This window comes from Hyperolius riggenbachi, chromosome 2 (genome assembly GCF_040937935.1).
Source record: "Hyperolius riggenbachi isolate aHypRig1 chromosome 2, aHypRig1.pri, whole genome shotgun sequence".
In the NCBI taxonomy this organism is placed as follows: domain Eukaryota; kingdom Metazoa; phylum Chordata; class Amphibia; order Anura; family Hyperoliidae; genus Hyperolius; species Hyperolius riggenbachi.
Window position 1 is genome coordinate 66,231,497 of NC_090647.1, and position 18,935 is coordinate 66,250,431.

Genomic DNA, 18,935 nt, shown 5'->3' on the forward strand with positions numbered 1-18,935 from the left:
TGCAGTTGCATGGAGACAAGCAACAGTTGAAAGTCTTCAGCAACGACAGTTGTATACAAGCGACGATTGTATACACGTGGCAACATCCTGTCTGCAACATAGCGGAAACTGTTGCTCAGCAACTTCTGTCGCAGGTTCAATGAACTGTCAGACTCACAAGAGTTGCTAGAGACTAGCATACACACGACCGCACCGACTTGAGACTAGCAACGGTTCCTGCAACAGCTGTTGCCGGGGATTGGCCAAGTCAATCGCCTGGCGACAGCTCTGATTAGCAACAGTTCCTTGCGCGCGCCTCATACACATGGAGGACCGCAACATGCAAGCGCCATGTGTTTCCAGCAACAGTTGTAGCCAGTGTGTATGGACCTTAAAGGAAACCTAAAGTCACAACCCTCCCCCCCCCCAAAAACCCAGTCTAACTCACCTGAGGCTTCTACCGGCCCCCTGCAGCCGCCCTGTACCCTCGCCGTCACAGAACTATCCTCTGGTTCCCCGCGGTGACCAAGTTTAGATTTCGGCGACAGAACCAGTCGCCGACCATTGAGCCTGCGCGCCCCGGCCGTGTGCGTCCTCGATCATGCTCCTGTCGCCAAGAGCGTCCTGCGCATGAGCAGTATGAGAAAATCTCGTACTGCCCAGGACGCTCCCGACGATCAAAGATGCGCACAGGCGCAGTGGCTGGCGACTGGCTCTGTTGCCGAAATCAAAACTTATGGCCCATACTCATGGGCTACAATTGTCGCCGCAACACGCGGCGCGCGTGTTGCGGCGACAGGTCACCCGTGAGTATGCGGCGTTGCACGCGCGCGCACCCCGAACTGTCGCTTGTCGCTGATGTCGCCAGGCGATTGAAAGTTTCAATCGCATGGCGACAGTCGCCGCCGCACCTCCGCCGCAACTGTCGCTAGTCCGCGTGAGTACGCGGACTAGCGACAGCAACCTCCATTGGAGTATATGGAGCTTCCGGCGGGGGGAGGAGGAACGTCGGCGACAGCTTCCGTCGCGCCGCTGGTCCATCTTCCGCGTGTGTACGCGGAGGGACCTGGCGAGAAGCTGTCGCCGGCCTGTCGCCCACACGCTCACGTGTGCTGGCGACAGGCCACTTTTGCAGCCCGTGAGTATGGGCCATTAGACACTATGGGGGACCGGAGGATTGTTCCGTGACAGCACAGGGGGGCCGGGAGAAGCCCCGGGTGAGTAACTTTTTTTTTTTACTTTAGGTTTCCTTTAAAAAGGAGAGAAATTCAGATACTTACCTTGGTAGTGCAGGCGAACATGCATGATTCTACATCACCCAGCATGTTCTACATTTCAACAAGTGTATCCGTTGTATAGCAACTAATGAGGTGTGAACTCAATTGCACCACATTACAGTGCATAAAACAGTGTACTTTACAACGCAACACAGTGTGAAAGTATCCTTACCTAGATACACAACCCCACACATCTATCCATATATACACACTCACACCCTTGCAAAGAAATAACAGAATGTAGCCAGCCAACACCTTCTAAACTGATTTGCAAAGCAAATACTCTCACCTATTATATAACATACTAAAAGCAAACCTATAAAAAAAAGAGAAAGAAAAACAAACAGAAAAACAAAAGAACAACAACAACTTTCCTCTACCTGAGCCGACAGGACTATGGGCAGTGCAAGCCCCCTCCATGCAAAAAAACCCAACAACTATATATACTACAGTAAAATAATAATAGCCACAGATATATTTCACAAATCAAGCCTAGTCCTCCCAACCACATGATCGGCTGTCCTGCAGCAGGGGGGGGTGCATGGCTGTGTCCTCCAGGCCGTGAACCCCGCCGCACGCAAGCCTGAATACAGCTGTTTGAACGCAATGACTTGAGCAACAACACATGATGAAATGTTATGCAACATCATGTGCACACTATTATATAGGCTGAACTTCAAAACATGAACAGGCCACCGAGGCCACCCAGAGAAGACTATTTATAAAGAAATGTAATTCTGCTTCATTTTTTTCTGTTTCCCACAGTTTTTAATATTCTGTCATTTTTGCTGCAAATACAAGAACGGACCCCCATATGACTCAATGTTTACATTCTAATGCTGGGCATACACGGCGAGTTTATGCTGTGCATATGCCGGCGCGTCACCGCTCGTCCGCGCGGATCAATTCCCGCTCGTCCCCGCCGCTGCTAAACAACACTTAGTTTCCTCCCATTGTTCTCCCCGCCGGTATCGAGCGCAGTATTGATCCGCCGGGGTATCGGACAGGTTGAATATTATCAATCAAGCCATCAGCGGCTCGATTGATAATATAAAACTTACCGGTATGCCCAGCATAAGGCCTGTAACTAACTAGGGAGCTTTGTTTGGCGCAACAATTTCCAGCCCTTTTAAAAAACGCTTTGCTAATGTAACCGGAGCGAAATGGAAGCGCATCTAAGAACCAGGCCGCATCTGAGTGACCACCAACAGAGGTGTGCAGAGCCCCCTAGAGGCAACATACACACCTTGTATTCAAAGCAGATGCTACTAACTATGCACTAGGCTAGAGCCCCAAGCTCTGAAAACAAAAATATACATAAAATATCAAATGGGAGCAGCTAGCCATAAGGTAAACGTACATTTTTTTTTAAGACAGCAGGGAGAGGTGGCAGCACTTCCTAAAACAGGCTGCATCTAAGTAACAGCATAGGTGTGCAGAGCCTAATTATACAGGATACACAACTTGCATTCAAAACAGATGCACCAAATTAACATTAAGAGGATGTTAGCTTCCAGAAATATTTTTCATGCAGAGTGTTCTGTACTGCACCCTTCCACCGCGACTACCAAACATAGCGTGAACCTGGGAGCAGCTGGCCAAAAACGCTTTACACATTTTCTTTAGACAACAGGTAAGGAATGGCAGCACATCTAAAAACCAGACCGCACAAGGAGAGTTGGAACAATGCAAAATGTCCAGGCTGTCTGGCTGATCTTTTGCCTCTACTGCTCTTTCGCCTGGTACACACTATGCAATTTCCCTTCAGACAGACGGGTCGAATCAATTTTTGACAGGTCCGATCTGATCTCCTAATGTTTTTCTGATCGATTTTGTATAGAAATGATAAGAAAATGGATCAAAAAAAAAAAAAAAAAAAAAAAAAAAAAAAGGGATCAGAAATAATCAATCTGACCCATCTCTCTGATGGGAAATTGCATGTAGTGTACCATGAACCTGATTTAAAGGGGTTCTGTGGAGTCTTGCAAAAAACTTAAACAGACACTTACCTGGGGCTATTAGCCCCCTGTAGCTGTTATGCCCCACGCCATCCTCCTACGATCACTTGTTCCCCACTGCCAGCACCGGGCAATTATTCATCTAACAAGACAAATAATGCGTGCGTGAGGTTTTCTTGTTCTGCGTCTGCGCAGTAAGCTCTCGGAGACACGAGCGGGAGCGCGCATGGTCACGCAGACGCGTGACATGCGTAATTAGACCAGGACCAACGGTGGGGAACAGAGTAATTTGGAGCAGAACGACATTACAGCTACAAGGGGCTGATAGAAGCCCCTGGTAAGTGTCTGTTTATGTTTGCTGCCCACCATTTTGGTTTTAACTGTAACTAATAAAAAAGTTATGTTTTAGCACGTAAGGGGCCTATTCTGTTAGGAAAAACGTATTTGGAAGTATCCGTTTGTTTATTGCAGGACTCCACAGAACCCTTATAAGTCCACTGAGGCAGCCGATAACGACCGCCTCAGTTGACAATCAGGCGTGTGTACGGAACCCGACGTCCAACCTGCGAGCAATCCACCGGACGGATTCATTCAAACCAAGCGACGCCGATCCCATTGTTCACGCCGTTCTTCTGCCTGAGGACGTCACACGTGCCACTCGTCAACCCTCTCCCCCCCCCCCCCCCCCATATCAACACAACGTATCATCAGCTACACAGCTGACACGTGTGATGTTGCCAAAGGGGGTCATTTCCTGATCCTCGACGGGCAACGTCATTTGGGCATGTCTACGAGCCCTTGGGGCCCATTCACACAATCGCAAAATGCTTGTGATTAGCGCTAGCGTTCTGCCTGCCGATTTTTACACAATACACGTATTTGTCACTGTACTTTTTGAGCTATCGCAATTTGTGTTTCCTGAACATTGTAATCGCAATCGATCATAAATCACGAGAAAGCGCTGCATGCACAGTGCTTGCTGATAATGTGAATCGTCAACGATTGCAGCAGTGAGTATGCCATACACTTTTCATTGCACTAGCGCTTTAAAAAAGTGATAGTGATCGCCAGTGATTAGCGGCAAACACTCGCTAATCGTCAAGTGTGAATGGGCCCTTATGCTGGGAATACACGGGGCAATTCTGAGCTGATAAGATGGTTAGATAGATAATTTCCAACATGTCCGATCGTTTCTCCACTCGATTTGTCATTGATGTGAATTGAAAAATAAATAAGAAAAACGAGAGGAAGATGAGAATCAAGCGGGCAAAACGATTGGGCGCAGAATTCCCAGCATTAGACATGGACCCTGCACAAACATGCAGATCAGATGTTTGAGGGTCCGTTTCCAGTACAGCGAATCTGCATGCGTTTTCTGCATGAAGCTTCGCATAACCCATTAAACCACTTGTTGGGAATTCTGTGCGGTTTGTCGTGCAGGAAAAAATCTGCACGGCAGAACCATCAGAATTCGCACGCCACACGTGAATCGCCGGTAATGTAACTAAATGGGAAAACCGCAAGCGTATTAGTCTTGCAGTTTTCCCGGCGTTTCCGTTAAAAAACCCATGTCCATGCTTACCGGCATTGACATGGTAAAATCGCATAGCGCAAACCGCGAGCGATTCCGCATAAAAATCTGCATGCTAACGAAACCGCAACCGCAAGTGGATACATTGCCGCGATTTTCGTGGCAAAAACGCAACGCACAAGTGGAAACGTACCCTGACAGAAGAACTGGATGTGTCCCATGCTTGTCTGAGGTGTGCGTTTCAGACATTAGTGATTCATGAAAGATCAGCAGGGCTGCCAGGCAACTGGCATTGTTTAAAAGTAAATGAAAAAGCTAATTAAGTTAGCACAGCAATATGATCAGCTTGGTCTGTGGCAGACGGAGATTGTTTGGATAGTAGTCGCCTATCTGATTTTATTTCCTGTGACAAATGACTTCCGTGTTCTGGTTTAACAATAGCATGCGTGCTTCCTCTGTACAGACACCACCAAGGGCTGAATGAAACAGCCTGCCACTTGCGGGCAGACTCAGCAGAGATGGCAAACAAATGGTCTGATATTAGAACGCAGATCAAACGTGGAGCACCACACAGCCTAACAAGCTCAAAATACAAATTGGGAATGATGTGAGAGGGGGAGGAGCTGGGACATCGTTAATCAGAGACTAAAGGTGGTCATAAATCAGGCGACTTAGCGGCTGATCGACCATCCAATTCAATTTTTTTAATCGAACTGGATGAAAATCTGTGCCGCCAAGTGCATGCCCGACCGACAATGCGACCAATTTCAGGACCAAATTGGTGGCATTCTTGATCGCACATGCTGCAAGATGTTGGGCCAACTTGCTTGATCAGGTGTGCGGTGGGAACAGTGTGCAGTTTAGGACGGTCGGGGAACGAGGTGAAACGCCCAACTCTGTCCCCTAATGTAAAATGTCCTCCCAGCGTCCAGTGCAAAATATACATTACCTGTCCGCGGCCTGCGCTTGCCCCTCCATTGCTCTAAGGGCCCGTTTACACTGGAGCGGAAACCGCTCCGAATCTGCAGTTTCCCCGCAGGCAAATCACGCAGGGAAACTCTGCCATAAGAAACTACGGCGCCGCTGCCCGAATCGCTTGCCCTAGCGATTCGGCCGACACTGCCCGCAGATTTCGCGCAGGAGGCTGCGAATCCCATAGCTGTGCATGGCACAGCTTCTGGGATTCGCCTGCAATCCCGCACACCTGGAAGTGCCACCGCGCGTCTCGCTCATGTGTGCGGCAGAAGTGGAAACGGGCCCCAAGTGCATTCCTCTCTCCATACACACACGCCCCACGTGGTTTCCTAGTAAGGGCGTGCATGTGACATCACACACGCGCCCTTACTAGGAAACTACATGGGGGCGCGGGTGTATGCAGAGGAATCCCGGAAGCCAGAGGGGACAAGTTCAGGCCGCGGACAGGTAATGTATACTTTACACTGGACCCCCCATATTTTACATTAGGGGAAAGCGCCAGGGCGGCGGGTGCGCACAAGGCCAATTTCAGTGCGAAATTGATCGGGAATCAGCCTGCAGTGTATGGGCAGATGACAAATCTCTCTCTAATCAGAGAGAGAATTGCCTCTTGGTCGAATGTGCCCATACATCACTAGATGTATGGGATCTCTAGTGGCTGAGCAGCTTAATCTTGCTGTCCACCCAGACGAAGTAGTCATGTGCACCCCCAAATAGAGAACAAGGAGTGGGCACAGCTTTAGATGAGCCAGTAAACAAAGTTTGGCAGTAGGCTTTAAACACAAAAGAATGCCTGAGAGAAGCTTTGTAGTGACATATGGTAGAATGCTTTAACCTTCCTGGGCGGTAAGCCCGAGCTGAGCTCGGGCTATACCGCGTAGGACGATATCTCAGGCCCTGGCGGGGTGATTCGCTGTGCGCGCAACTAGCACTTTGCTAGCCGCGCACACAGCTTAATCGCCGCCGCTCTGCGGCGATCGCCCACACGCAGCGGCGGAAGAGGGCCTCCGCCAGAGCCCTGCCCGGACCATGGGCTGGATCGGAGGGCTGGATGGGAGGTGTCTGACGTCCATGACGTCATTCCGATCGTCGCCATGGCGACAGGAGAAGCCAAACAGGGCAACGCGTTATATACACGGTCCCCTGTTTGCTATTGATGCCGGCGACGATCGCACTAGAGGGACACATGTGCCCTCTAGTGGTGTTTCATGTAGCTACCACTGGTAGCTTTACATGAAACAAAAAAAAAAATAAAAAATAAAAATAACAGATTTCTGCCTATTTGGCAGAAAAAAAATCAACCGCCAGGAGGGTTAAAGGATACCTGAGGTGACATGTGACATGATGAGATAGACATGTGTATGTACAGTGCCTAGCATACAAATAACAATGCTGTGTTCCCTTTTTTCTTTCTCTGCCTGAAAGAGTTAAACATCAGTTATGTAAGTGGCAGTTCCTGTCTGGACTGGGTCAGACTACACTGTGACCCTCACTGATAAGAAATTCCAACTATAAAACACTTTCCTAGCAAAAAATGGCTTTTGAGAGCAGGAAAGAGATAAAAAGGATTAACAGTTCATAGATTTTCGCTCTGGCATACTTCAATGAATGTGTCATTGAGCAAAAACAATAAAACAGTAAAAACTTAAAAAAGTAGTTAAATATAAAACTGTGGAATTTCTTAAACAGTCATTTTTAGGAGATGGAGAATAGATGCAATTGTTTTATTTCATTCTTTTATTTTCACCTCGGGTGTCCTTGAAATTACTCAGGATAGCCACTTATAATTTTTCTGGTTTCAGCATTAGAAACACTTCCTATATCTATATAATGTTGTATATTGAATGTAGCCCTGTCCTCCGAGTAATATTTTGCCTAGGCTGATTAGCTAAGTGGAATTCTTTCCTCCCATTGCATTCAGGGAGACCAGTAAATGAACATTCCACAGAGATCACTTGACAGGACTAAAGAGGTTACCGCCTGCGATTAATTTCAGAATCAAACAGATCATCAGGGTAGTCTGTATGGCTGATATTGTGGTGAAACCCCTACCACAGTGTGATGTCATGACGAAGGTCCTGACAGTTTGCTGTCTGTGAACCTTGTTGCATTGTGGGAAATAATGGCCCTTTCCAACTGTCAAGCATATAGCATCTCTCTTTGTGGAAAGTTTTTTTACTGAGAGTTCTACGCACAGACAACACCTGTCGTGTCGCCATCCGTGATAAATTCAGAATGTAAATAAGGATGAGAAAAGAAATTACAATGGGCAAAAACTGACTAAATAATTCATAAATTAATATTGTAAAAAAAAATAATTGTATTCATTATGTTATTTTCACTACAGATCCTCTGATTAGACGCTGGAAGCTGTAATAAAGCGAAGCCTACAGAGATAAACACTCAGCCTTCTAGTTACCATGCAGCAGTAGGAAAATGAGATGGTTTTGCATGCAGTGAAACTTGGCTCATCTCCAAGTTCCATCCTCTTGTGGTTTCCTTTGAGTTAAAGTGTAGAATGTTAGAGAGTTTATGGTCATTTCAGCTGAACCCACAGCTTTGAACGGGAGGGGGAAGATGCTCTTTACTGCCTTGAGCAGGAAGACAGGAAACACACTTCATAACAAAATAAAACGGAATAGAAAGCCTGCAGAGCCTGAAAGGTCAAGCTAAAACTTTCAAGTAGAGATCTCATTCTACATGGCCAGGACACATGAAATGAATGTTATTTGTAGTACAGACAGGCCTAGTGGCATGGATGAAACTATGGAGGCATTTAAAAGAGAGGCTGTTATAAGGGCTAGTATATGCTGACATTTTTAATATGTGTTAGAGTTGATTAAAAAAACAAAACAAAAACACCTATCACACTACAGGAGAGGGAGGAGTCTTAAAAAATGTAACAGTGCAGATAATCCTTAGGAGTGGGACCTACTATGGGCGCATAACTGCAAACACAAAGCCCCTGTGATTTAGTAAATTGTGGAGGTGCCACGATTTTCGGCCTCCTTTATACTGTAAAACACAAAATGCTAGCAAAATCACTAGTGTTTTGCAAAGCGATTTTCCAGCAATTTTTCACTGTACAGGAAAGTTATCTTGGAGCAATTGCGTTTTGCAATTCTATAATATTGAAACAATCACTCCCAAAAAAAAAAAATGCTCCATGCAGCGATTTTGTGATGGCAGCAAATCGCTGGCGATCGCTTAGGCCCCTTTTCCACTAGCTGTGTTTTTTTCCAAAAAAGCATGCATTTGCTGATTATTAAGTGCAGCCTGTTTAAAATAAGAATCTTTGGGTGGCCTTTTCCACTGCTGCGTTAAGAATTAAAAAAAAAAAAGAAAAAAACAAACGCCTGTCTGTGCGATTATGATGTGCTTTGCGTTTCAATGTTAATTATAGGAACGCATGAAAAACGCATAGAAATGCAGTTGCGTTTTGATTTTTTTTCAAAAAAAAAAAAAAAAAAAAAAAATTGCTCTTCTGTAAATAAAGCACTTTGCTAGCTGCGTGTAACTTCCGATCGCCGCCGCGCAGCCCCCCCCCCCCCCCCCCAGACCCCTTGCGCAGCCTGGCCAATCAGTTCCAGGCAGCGCTGAGGGGTGGATCGGGACTCCCTCTGACGTCACGACGTCGATGACGTCATCGCGAGCATCGCCATGGCGACAGGGAAGCCAAGCAGGAGATCCCGTTCTGAACGGAATCTCCTGCTTGCGCTGATCGCCGGAGGCGATCGGAGGGGGTGGGGGGATGCCGCTGCACAGCGGCTATCATGTTGCTAGTGCTAGACTAGCTACATGATTTAAAAAAAAAAAATTTAAAAAGTGCTGCGCCCCCTCCTGGGCGATGTAATTGTATCGCCCAGAAGGTTAAGGCATGTATACACGCCAGACTTTTTCAAACTACGGGTCGTCAGACCCGCCCCGGTCGTTCTAATGACAGTTGCACATGAGTACAGGCTGTCATCAGACTGATAAGACTGGTTTTGACTGATCCGCCAAGCGTTTGAAAAATTCCTTAACCACTGAGGAGTTTTACCCCTTGAGCACCAGAGCAACTTTTAGCGCTCCTTCCATTAATTCGTCTATAGCTTTATTATTACTTATCGCAATGAAATGAACTATATCTTGTTTTTTCCGCCACCAAATAGGCTTTCTTTTAGGTGGGACATTATGCCAAGAATTATTTTATTCTAAATGTGTTTTAACTCCCTTGGCGGTATGAAAAATACCGCCAGGGGGAAGCGCAGCAGTTTTTTTTTAAAAAATTTTTTTTAATCATGTAGCGAGCCGAGGGCTCGCTACATGATAGCAGCTGCCTTCGGCGATCACCGATCAGGAAATCCCGTTCAAAGAACGGGATTTCCTGGAGGGCTTCCCCCGTCGCCATGGCGACGGGGCGGGATGACGTCAGCGACGTCGGGACGTCATTGGGAGACCCGATCCACCCCTCGGCGCTGCCTGGCACTGATTGGCCAGGCAGCGCTCGGGGTCTGGGGGGGGGGGGGGGGCCGCGCGCCGCACCGGATAGCGGCGATCGGGCGTGCGGCGGCGGCGATCGGGGTGCTAGCTGCGTCCAGCAAAAAAAAAAAATTATGTAAATCGGCCCAGCAGGGCCTAAGCGGCACCCTTCGGCGGCTTACCCCGTGTCACACACGGGGTTACCGCTAAGGAGGTTAATGGGAAAATAGGAAAAATGTGGGGAAAAAAATTATTATTTTTCAGTTTTCGGCCATTATAGTTTTAAATAATGCATGCTACTGTAATTAAAATCCATGAAATTTGCCCATTTGTCCCGGTTATTACACCGTTTAAATTAAGTCCCTATCACAATGTTTGGCTCCAATATTTTATTTGGAAATAAAGGTGCATTTTTTCAGTTTTGCGTCAATCCCTAATTACAAGCCCATATTTTATAAAGTAACAGTGTTATACCCTCTTGACATAAATATTTAAAGAGTTCAGTCCCTAAGGTAACTATTTATGTTTTTTTTTAATTATAATTTTTTTTCTTTTCATAAAAAAAAAAAAATTGGGGAGTGTGGGAGGTAATGAGTTAATTTATAGTGTAAAAGTATGTATTTGTATATGAAAAATGTTTTGGATGTAGTTTTACTATTTGGCCACAAGATGGCCACAGTAACGTTTTGTGAATGCATCCTGTAAGCGTCTGAAGTACGCTTACAGGACGTTCAATGAGGCTGGGAAACGGATTTTTTTTCACAATGATCGCGCTGCTTCTTATATCATTGCTGGGGGGGCTGAGATCAACGAACGGGAACGTTTTTTCCCGTTCATTGATCTCTGGGCAAGCGGCCGGCGGCGCGCACGCACAGCGGCGGTAGCAGTGGGAGGAGCGTATATCTACGCTCCTGGTGGGCCAAGGGTGTAAAAAAGGAGCGTAGATATACGCACCAGTGGTGGGCAAGTGGTTAAACCCACAAAGAAACACTGTGCAATCACTCTCTCTATACACACACACACACACACACACACACACACACACGTAGAAACAGGGGAGGCGGGATTAAAGAGAACCAGAGCTAATGGAAGGAAAAGCTGTTATACATACCTGGGGCTTCCTCCAGCCCCATACGCACGGATAGCTCCCATGCCGCCATCCACCGCTGCCCGCATCTAGGCAAACCGGGACCCCGCTCTGCCGCCAGTCGGAGCCGGTCTAGCGTAGCAGAGGTGCGCTCTTTGCGTATCTCTGCAGCAGTGTATGGAGAGATACGTAGAGGCGCACTTCTCCTGCGTAGCGCGGCTCCGATGACGTCACTGACGGGAGCCGGTTCACCTAGATGCGGGCAGCGGTGGATGGCGGCGTGGGATCGATCAGCGTGTATGGGGCTGGAGGAAGCCCCAGGTATGAATAACAGCTTTTCTTTCCATTAGCTCTGGTTCCCTTTAAGGACCTATCAAAGAAAAAACAATGATTGCATTAAACCCTTTCTAATTTAAATAAGCAATATAATTTAAGTAGTTTACAAAAAAAAACAACAAAGTAGAAAAGGGAGCCGCTTCAATGATTTGTCTCTACTCTGATCATTTTATTTAACCACTAGTATCTATTTTCAAAAATCAAGACAACACTTCACAATCAGAAAAACGCAAATGGAAATGCAAACGCATAAAAAACGCACATCAAAATAGGTCAAAAACAGTGGAAAAGGGCCCTAAGTGTGAATGCAGCCATACAGATTACGTTGCAGTAGTGCTTTTCAAAACGCTAGCGATTGCCAGTGATTGATAAAGCTGCTGAAATAGATAATAATATGCTACAGTGGGAATGAGGCCTACCGCTATTCCCAGAGTGATCACGATTCGGCTACTGTAGCCACTGATGCAATCGCTCCCAAAACACTGCTAGTGGGACCAGCCCCAGTGAGATCCACTGGAGTAGCACCTTGCCGATCGCTGGCAAACAGCAAGCACAGCTAAAGCACTCCTAGGGGGTCCCAGCCCTTAAAAACGTGCCCGCTCATACTGTGCATGTGACATTGTGTAATATCCATACACAGCTATGCACGTTCCTCTATGCAAAGTGTGAGCGATAACAAAAGTGGTTGTAGACAGAGGACATATGTAAAACACAAGCACATAGCACGATTGGGCCCTTCTCACATTGCTTCTCTTGCTCATTTTCAGAAACAGCGTTATGAACTGACTGACAGAAAACTTTGGCACGGACTGTCTCTTCTGCTAACACTGGTATTTCCAAGTGCGGTTTAGTTCTCAAAGTCTCTAAGAACAAAGTAATAAAGAGGAAATAGGGTTTGCCATTAATGGTTCTAATAGTCAGAGCTGAAATGAAAGCACCGAGTAACAGTGGAATTCCCCTTTAAAAAGTCCTGAAAAGAAAACATTAAAAGTATTCGAAAAAAAAATAAAAAAAAAGCAGAGTACCCAAACTCCAATTTGCTGCCTAATCTAAATAGCCTATGGACATTTCCAGTTCAGTACCTGCAAAGTTCCTGTTAAACATTTATCTGCATATCAGATTACATTTTAGGCAGTACTGATACAATTCTGAATTTGTAAAAAAAATCCTGCAGCAGTTATTTTTGGCTCACAAAACTGAGCATGTAAAATTGTCCCCTCCATTCATTTTCCATTAAATTCCACATACCATCCGCACAGGGGTCTAGTCCTGGGAAAATAAGTGAGTGGACTCACCTGGAGAACCTCGGCGCGCCAAAAAAATGGGCGTGGTCAAGCACTCCGTGGGCGTGGTCATGGGTGGGGCCAAATATACATGACCTTAGCAGTGATGTAAAAGGTCTGCCAAGGAAGTTTAAGCTCTGCCGTAGTGTATCCCCCAAAAATTTATGTAATCTGACAGCATTTCACCAAAAAGACACATAATCTGGTAGAAGTTCCTCCAAAATACAGATAATATGGAAGTGGTTCCCCCAAAATAGACAATGTGGCAGCAGCAGTTCCACCAACATACACATAATTTGGAAGCAGTTCCCCAAAATACGCGAAACCTGGCAGCGGATAACCCAAAATACACGTAACATCCAAAATACATAATCTGGCAGTAGTGGTCCCCCAAACATACACAATATGGCAGCAGTTCCCCAAAATACACGTAATCTGGCAGCAGCCGTTCCCCTAACATACATATAATCTGGCAGCTGTTCCCCAAAATACATAACAGCGATGCCACAAAAATGCAGATAATCTGACAGCAGTTCCCCCAAAATAGGTACCCCCAGCATAGGTAGCCAGGTCTATAGGTGTCCCCAGTATAAGTAGCCATGAGTATAGTAGTCCCCAGTATATGTAGCCAGAGGTATAGTTGCCTAGTATATGTAGCCAGGGGTATATGTGCCCAGTATACGTAGCCAGTGGGATATGTCCCCAGTATATGTAGTCAGGGGTATATGTGTCCAGTATATATAGCCAGGGGTATATATGCCCAGTATATGTCACCAGGGGTATATATGCCCAGTATATGTAGCCAGGGGTATATGTGCCCAGTATACGTAGCCAGTGGGATATGTCCCCAGTATACGTAGGCAGGGGTATATGTCCCCAGTACACGTAGGCAGGGGTATATGTCCCCAGTACACGTAGGCAGGGGTATATGTCCCCAGTACACGTAGGCAGGGGTATATGTCCCCAGTATACGTAGGCAGGGGTATATGTCCCCAGTATACGTAGGCAGGGGTATATGTCCCCAGTATACGTAGGCAGGGGTATATGTCCCCAGTATACGTAGGCAGGGGTATATGTCCCCAGTATACGTAGGCAGGGGTATATGTCCCAGTATACGTAGGCAGGGGTATATGTCCCCAGTATACGTAGGCAGGGGTATATGTCCCCAGTATACGTAGGCAGGGGTATATGTCCCCAGTATACGTAGGCAGGGGTATATGTCCCCAGTATACGTAGGCAGGGGTATATGTCCCCAGTATATGTAGGCAGGTGTATATGTCCCCAGTATATGTAGGCAGGGGTATATATGCCCAGTATATGTAGGCAGGTGTATATGTCCCCAGTATATGTAGGCAGGGGTATATATGCCCAGTATATGTAGGCAGGGGTATATGTCCCCAGTATATGTAGGCAGGGGTATATGTCCCCAGTATATATGTGCCCAGTATATGTAGGCAGGGGTATATGTCCCCAGTATATGTAGGCAGGGGTATATGTCCCCAGTATATGTAGGCAGGGGTATATGTCCCCAGTATATGTAGGCAGGGGTATATGTCCCCAGTATATGTAGGCAGGGGTATATGTCCCCAGTATATGTAGGCAGGGGTATATGTCCCCAGTATATGTAGGCAGGTGTATATGTCCCCAGTATATGTAGACAGGTGTATATGTCCCCAGTATATGTAGGCAGGTGTATATGTCCCCAGTATATGTAGGCAGGTGTATATGTCCCCAGTATATGTAGGCAGGTGTATATGTCCCCAGTATATGTAGGCAGGTGTATATGTCCCCAGTATATGTAGGCAGGTGTATATATGCCCAGGTAGCCAGGTGTGCCCCCAGCCCCCCACCCGGAGGGAGCAGAGCAGGGAAGGCGAGCTATAGGGACAGCGGGGATGGGCGGACATCTCCCCCCCCATCCCTCACCTTTGTGCTCCCCTTCCTGCCTCTCCCCTCCGGCGTTTTTAAGTGTCAGCCCGGCGGCGAAAGTGGGCGGAGACTTACCTCGTTCCAGTCGCATGGGACGCTCCGCTCTGTGTGCGACTAGAAGACCAGACTAGCCGCACACAGAGCGGAGCGTCCCATGCGACTGGAACGCAGGAAGTCTCCGCCCACTTTCGCCGCCAGCCCGACACTTAAAAACGCTGGAGGGGAGAGGCAGGAAGGGGAGCACAAAGGTGAGGGATGGGGGAGGAGATGTCCGCCCATCCCCACTGTCCCTATAGCTCGCCTTCCCTGCTCTGCCCCCCTCCACACAAGCCAGGGTGAACGGCGTTCACTTTGAAGAAAAAGTGGTGGACGCCGTTCACCCGCGTTCACGCAGGACTCGACCCCTGCATCCACAGAACCCCCCCCCCCACCACCACTTCCTCTCAATCTTGCATCCAGGAGACTTCACCCCTCCTTTGGAACACTCTTCCACATCTTGTCCACCATGCTCTAAACCTTGACTTGTGAAAGCACAACCACACATTTCTTCAGACAAGCACATGATCTTCAGGCCCATATCTGTATTTGACACCTATGGCACAATATTCGGAGCCTTTCCTGCCCTACTGCTGCTGTATGCCACCAACATGCTTTAGCTGGCTCAACATAAAATTATGAGTGATGGCACCAGTAATGGCGCTAGTATGGTTAAGGTGAGCCAGCAAGAAAGGCCATAGTGCACTCCTGGTAACATGATTGGGTGGACAGCGCCTTTTCAAACGGCTACATTTCAGATACCCAGGGCTGTGGAGTCGGTACAAAAATCATCCGACTCCTCAGTTTATGAAATCAACGACTCCAACTCCGAGTGCCCAAAATTGCCCCAAGTCAGACTCCTCGACTTTACAGCCCTGCAGATACCCACACTAATTCGGCCAATTCGAATGCTTCAAGTTGTAGACGTTGCTGTGATTGGAGAACTGTTCTTTACTGGCTTTCTTGCTGGCTCACCTCAACCATACTAGCACCACAGTAATTGCCGCTGCCTCCTCAGGTAGCCACCATGTCACCTTAGGGTCTCCTCACAAGGGTAGGGACTGCCTCCTTCTGATTCTTGCCTCTACTGTATTTTATTAAAATGAACATTAACATGCACTGTTGGATATCATAAGAACTGTGCATGTACTTCACTTGTGGGATGACCTGATTATACTATGGTTGAACTATGACTGCAATCACTGCGCTCTCAATTGCTTATATTGTAGCCTGTGCAGCAATATGGAAAATAACGGTATTATAGAATAAAAAAAATATACAAATATATATTTTAAAAATCATTTGCATGTGACAAAATAATAACTACAGGTAAACATTTCCAGGAACAGGACTATTATCCTGGGACTGTCCCTAGCAACAAAGGATCAGTTCTGTCCTAGATTTTATTGCTGTGAAACCGAAGCAAGCATTTACACAGTGCCTGCCCAGCCCTTGTCACTACTGCCCCTGATGTCACCAGTGCCACCCAGATGCAACTACTAATGCCCCCTGTGGCTGCCCCTTTCATTAGTGCTTCCCACATGTCAGTAATGCCCCCTGTGACTAATACCCCCCTTTCCCCCACATGTCACTAGTGACCCCCTGTGGCTCCCCGTCATTAGTGCTTCCCACATGTCAGTAATGCCCCCCTGTGATTAATACCCCCCCTTTCCTCCACATGTCACTAGTGCCCCTGTGGCTCCCCCTGTCATTATTGCTTTCCACATGTCAGTAATGTCCCCCTGTGACTAATTCCCCCCCATTCCACCCACATGTCACTAGTGCTCCCCGTCATTAGTGCTTCCCACATGTCAGTAATGCCCCCCTGTGACTAATACCCCCCCATTCCACCCACATGTCACTAGTGCTCCCCGTCATTAGTGCTTCCCACATGTCAGTAATGCCCCCCTGTGACTAATACCCCCCCATTCCACCCACATGTCACTAGTGCTCCCCGTCATTGGTGCTTCCCACATGTCAGTAATGCCCCCCTGTGACTAATTTCCCCCCCTTCCCCCATGTCACTAGTGACTCCCTGTGGCTGCCCCTATCATTAGTGCTTCCCACATGTCAATAATGCCTCCCCTGTGACTAATACCTCCCTCCCCCCCCCCCCCCACATGTCACTAGTGCCCCCCTGTGGCTCCCCGTCATTAGTGCTTCCCACATGTCAGTAATGCCCCCTTGTGTCTAATACTCCCCTTCCCCCCACATGTCACTAGTGCCCCCCCTGTGGCTCCCCCCGTCATTAGTGCTTCCCACATGTCAGTAATGCCTCCCCTGTGACTAGTGCCCCCACACGTCACCAGGGCTCCCTCACCCCCCGTCACTGATCCCCCACTCACGTGTGCTGTCCCCCGCCAGAGAGGTGCAGAGGGTCGCCAGCAGCAGCAGTGCAGACAGTCGCCATCCCCGGAGCCCCGCAGCCAGCAGCATCTTCCTGGCAACACTCTGGCTCTCGCTCCGACCAGGAAACGCGAACACACAGCCTGCCAGCCCCGCCCACTACCCTCAGGAACGCGCAGCTCGCTCCCCCGCCCCACTCTCACTAGTCACATGACAACAAGCCCCGCTCCTCCACCAATCCTCTGCGCTGCTGCGATCATCTGACTGGCGCTGTCACGTGGCCAGAAGTTCAATATGGCGGAACCACATGTTGTAAAGGTAAATAAATACATCTTTCTTCTGTCACGCTAACTCCTGTGCCACGCTGCTCTCTGTCACTGATGCCTGCTGCGTCCTGTCCCATGATGCTCTGCGGTCACTGATTCTTCCTGTCCCTTGTTGCATCTTTATCTCTGATTCCTTTTGCTTCCTGTACCTGCTCCTCTGTCACTGCTCATTACTGCTTCCTGTACCATGCTGCTCTTCTGCCACTGCTCATTACTGCTTCCAGTACCATGCTGCTCTTCTATCACTGGTCCCTACTGCTTCCTGTACCATGCTCCTCTTCTGTCACTGATCCCTACTGCTTCATGTACCATGCTGTTCTTCTGTGACTGGTCCCTACTGCTTCCTGTACCATGCTCCTCTTCTGCCACTGGTCCCTACTGCTTCCTGTACCATGCTCCTCTTCTGTCACTGGTCCCTAATTCTTCCAGTACCATGCTCCTCTTCTGTCACTGGTCCCTACTGCTTTCTGTACCATGCTGCTTTTCTGTGAGTGGTCCCTACTGCTTCCAGTACCATGCTGCTCTTCTGTCACTGGTCCCTACTGCTTCCAGTACCATGCTGCTCTTCTGTCACTGGTCCCTACTGCTTCCTGTACCATGCTGCTCTTCTGTCACTGATCCCTACTGCTTCCTGTACCATGCTGTTCTTCTGTGACTGGTCCCTACTGCTTTCTGTATCATGCTCCTCTTTTGTCACTGATCCCTACTGCTTCCTGTACCATGCTGCTCTTCTGTCACTGGTCCCTACTGCTTCCTGTACCATGCTCCTCTTCTGTCACTGGTCCCTAATTCTTCCAGTACCATGCTCCTCTTCTGTCACTGGTCCCTACTGCTTTCTGTACCATGCTGCTCTTCTGTGAGTGGTCCCTACTGCTTCCTGTACCATGCTCCTCTTCTGCCACTGGTCCCTACTGCTTCCTGTACCATGCTCCTCTTCTGTCACTGGTCCCTAATTCTTCCAGTACCATGCTCCTCTTCTGTCACTGGTCCCTACTGCTTTCTGTACCATGCTGCTCTTCTGTGAGTGGTCCCTACTGCTTCCAGTACCATGCTGCTCTTCTGTCACTGGTCCCTACTGCTTCCAGTACCATGCTCCTCTTCTGGCACCGATCCCTACTGCTTCCTGTACCATGCTGATCTTCTGTCACTGGTCCCTACTGGTTCCAGTACCATGCTGATCTTCTGTCACTGGTCCCTACTGCTTCCAGTACCATGCTCCTCTTCTGGCACAGATCCCTACTGCTTCCTGTACCATGCTGCTCTTCTGTCACTGGTCCCTACTGCTTCCTGTACCATGCTGCTCTTCTGTCACTGATCCCTACTGCTTCCTGTACCATGCTGTTCTTCTGTGACTGGTCCCTACTGCTTTCTGTATCATGCTCCTCTTTTGTCACTGATCCCTACTGCTTCC

The 18,935-nt window shown here is 47.9% G+C and overlaps 2 protein-coding genes across 5 annotated transcripts in view; one reads left to right on the top strand and one right to left on the bottom strand.

The window, feature by feature from the left end:
• Positions 1-17,351, bottom strand: part of TMEM123 (transmembrane protein 123) — a 231,496-nt gene extending 214,145 nt beyond the window's left edge. For all 3 annotated transcript variants that reach the window (XM_068266861.1, XM_068266860.1, XM_068266862.1), the window contains exon 1: positions 17,198-17,351. In XM_068266861.1, the coding sequence (XP_068122962.1) occupies positions 17,198-17,288 (91 nt within the window). In that variant the 5' untranslated portion in view covers positions 17,289-17,351. The remainder of the gene's footprint in view (positions 1-17,197) is intronic.
• A 71-nt stretch (positions 17,352-17,422) lies between these two features.
• Positions 17,423-18,935, top strand: part of ALKBH8 (alkB homolog 8, tRNA methyltransferase) — a 45,203-nt gene continuing 43,690 nt past the window's right edge. For both annotated transcript variants that reach the window (XM_068266863.1, XM_068266864.1), the window contains exon 1: positions 17,423-17,516. In XM_068266863.1, the coding sequence (XP_068122964.1) occupies positions 17,493-17,516 (24 nt within the window). In that variant the 5' untranslated portion in view covers positions 17,423-17,492. The remainder of the gene's footprint in view (positions 17,517-18,935) is intronic.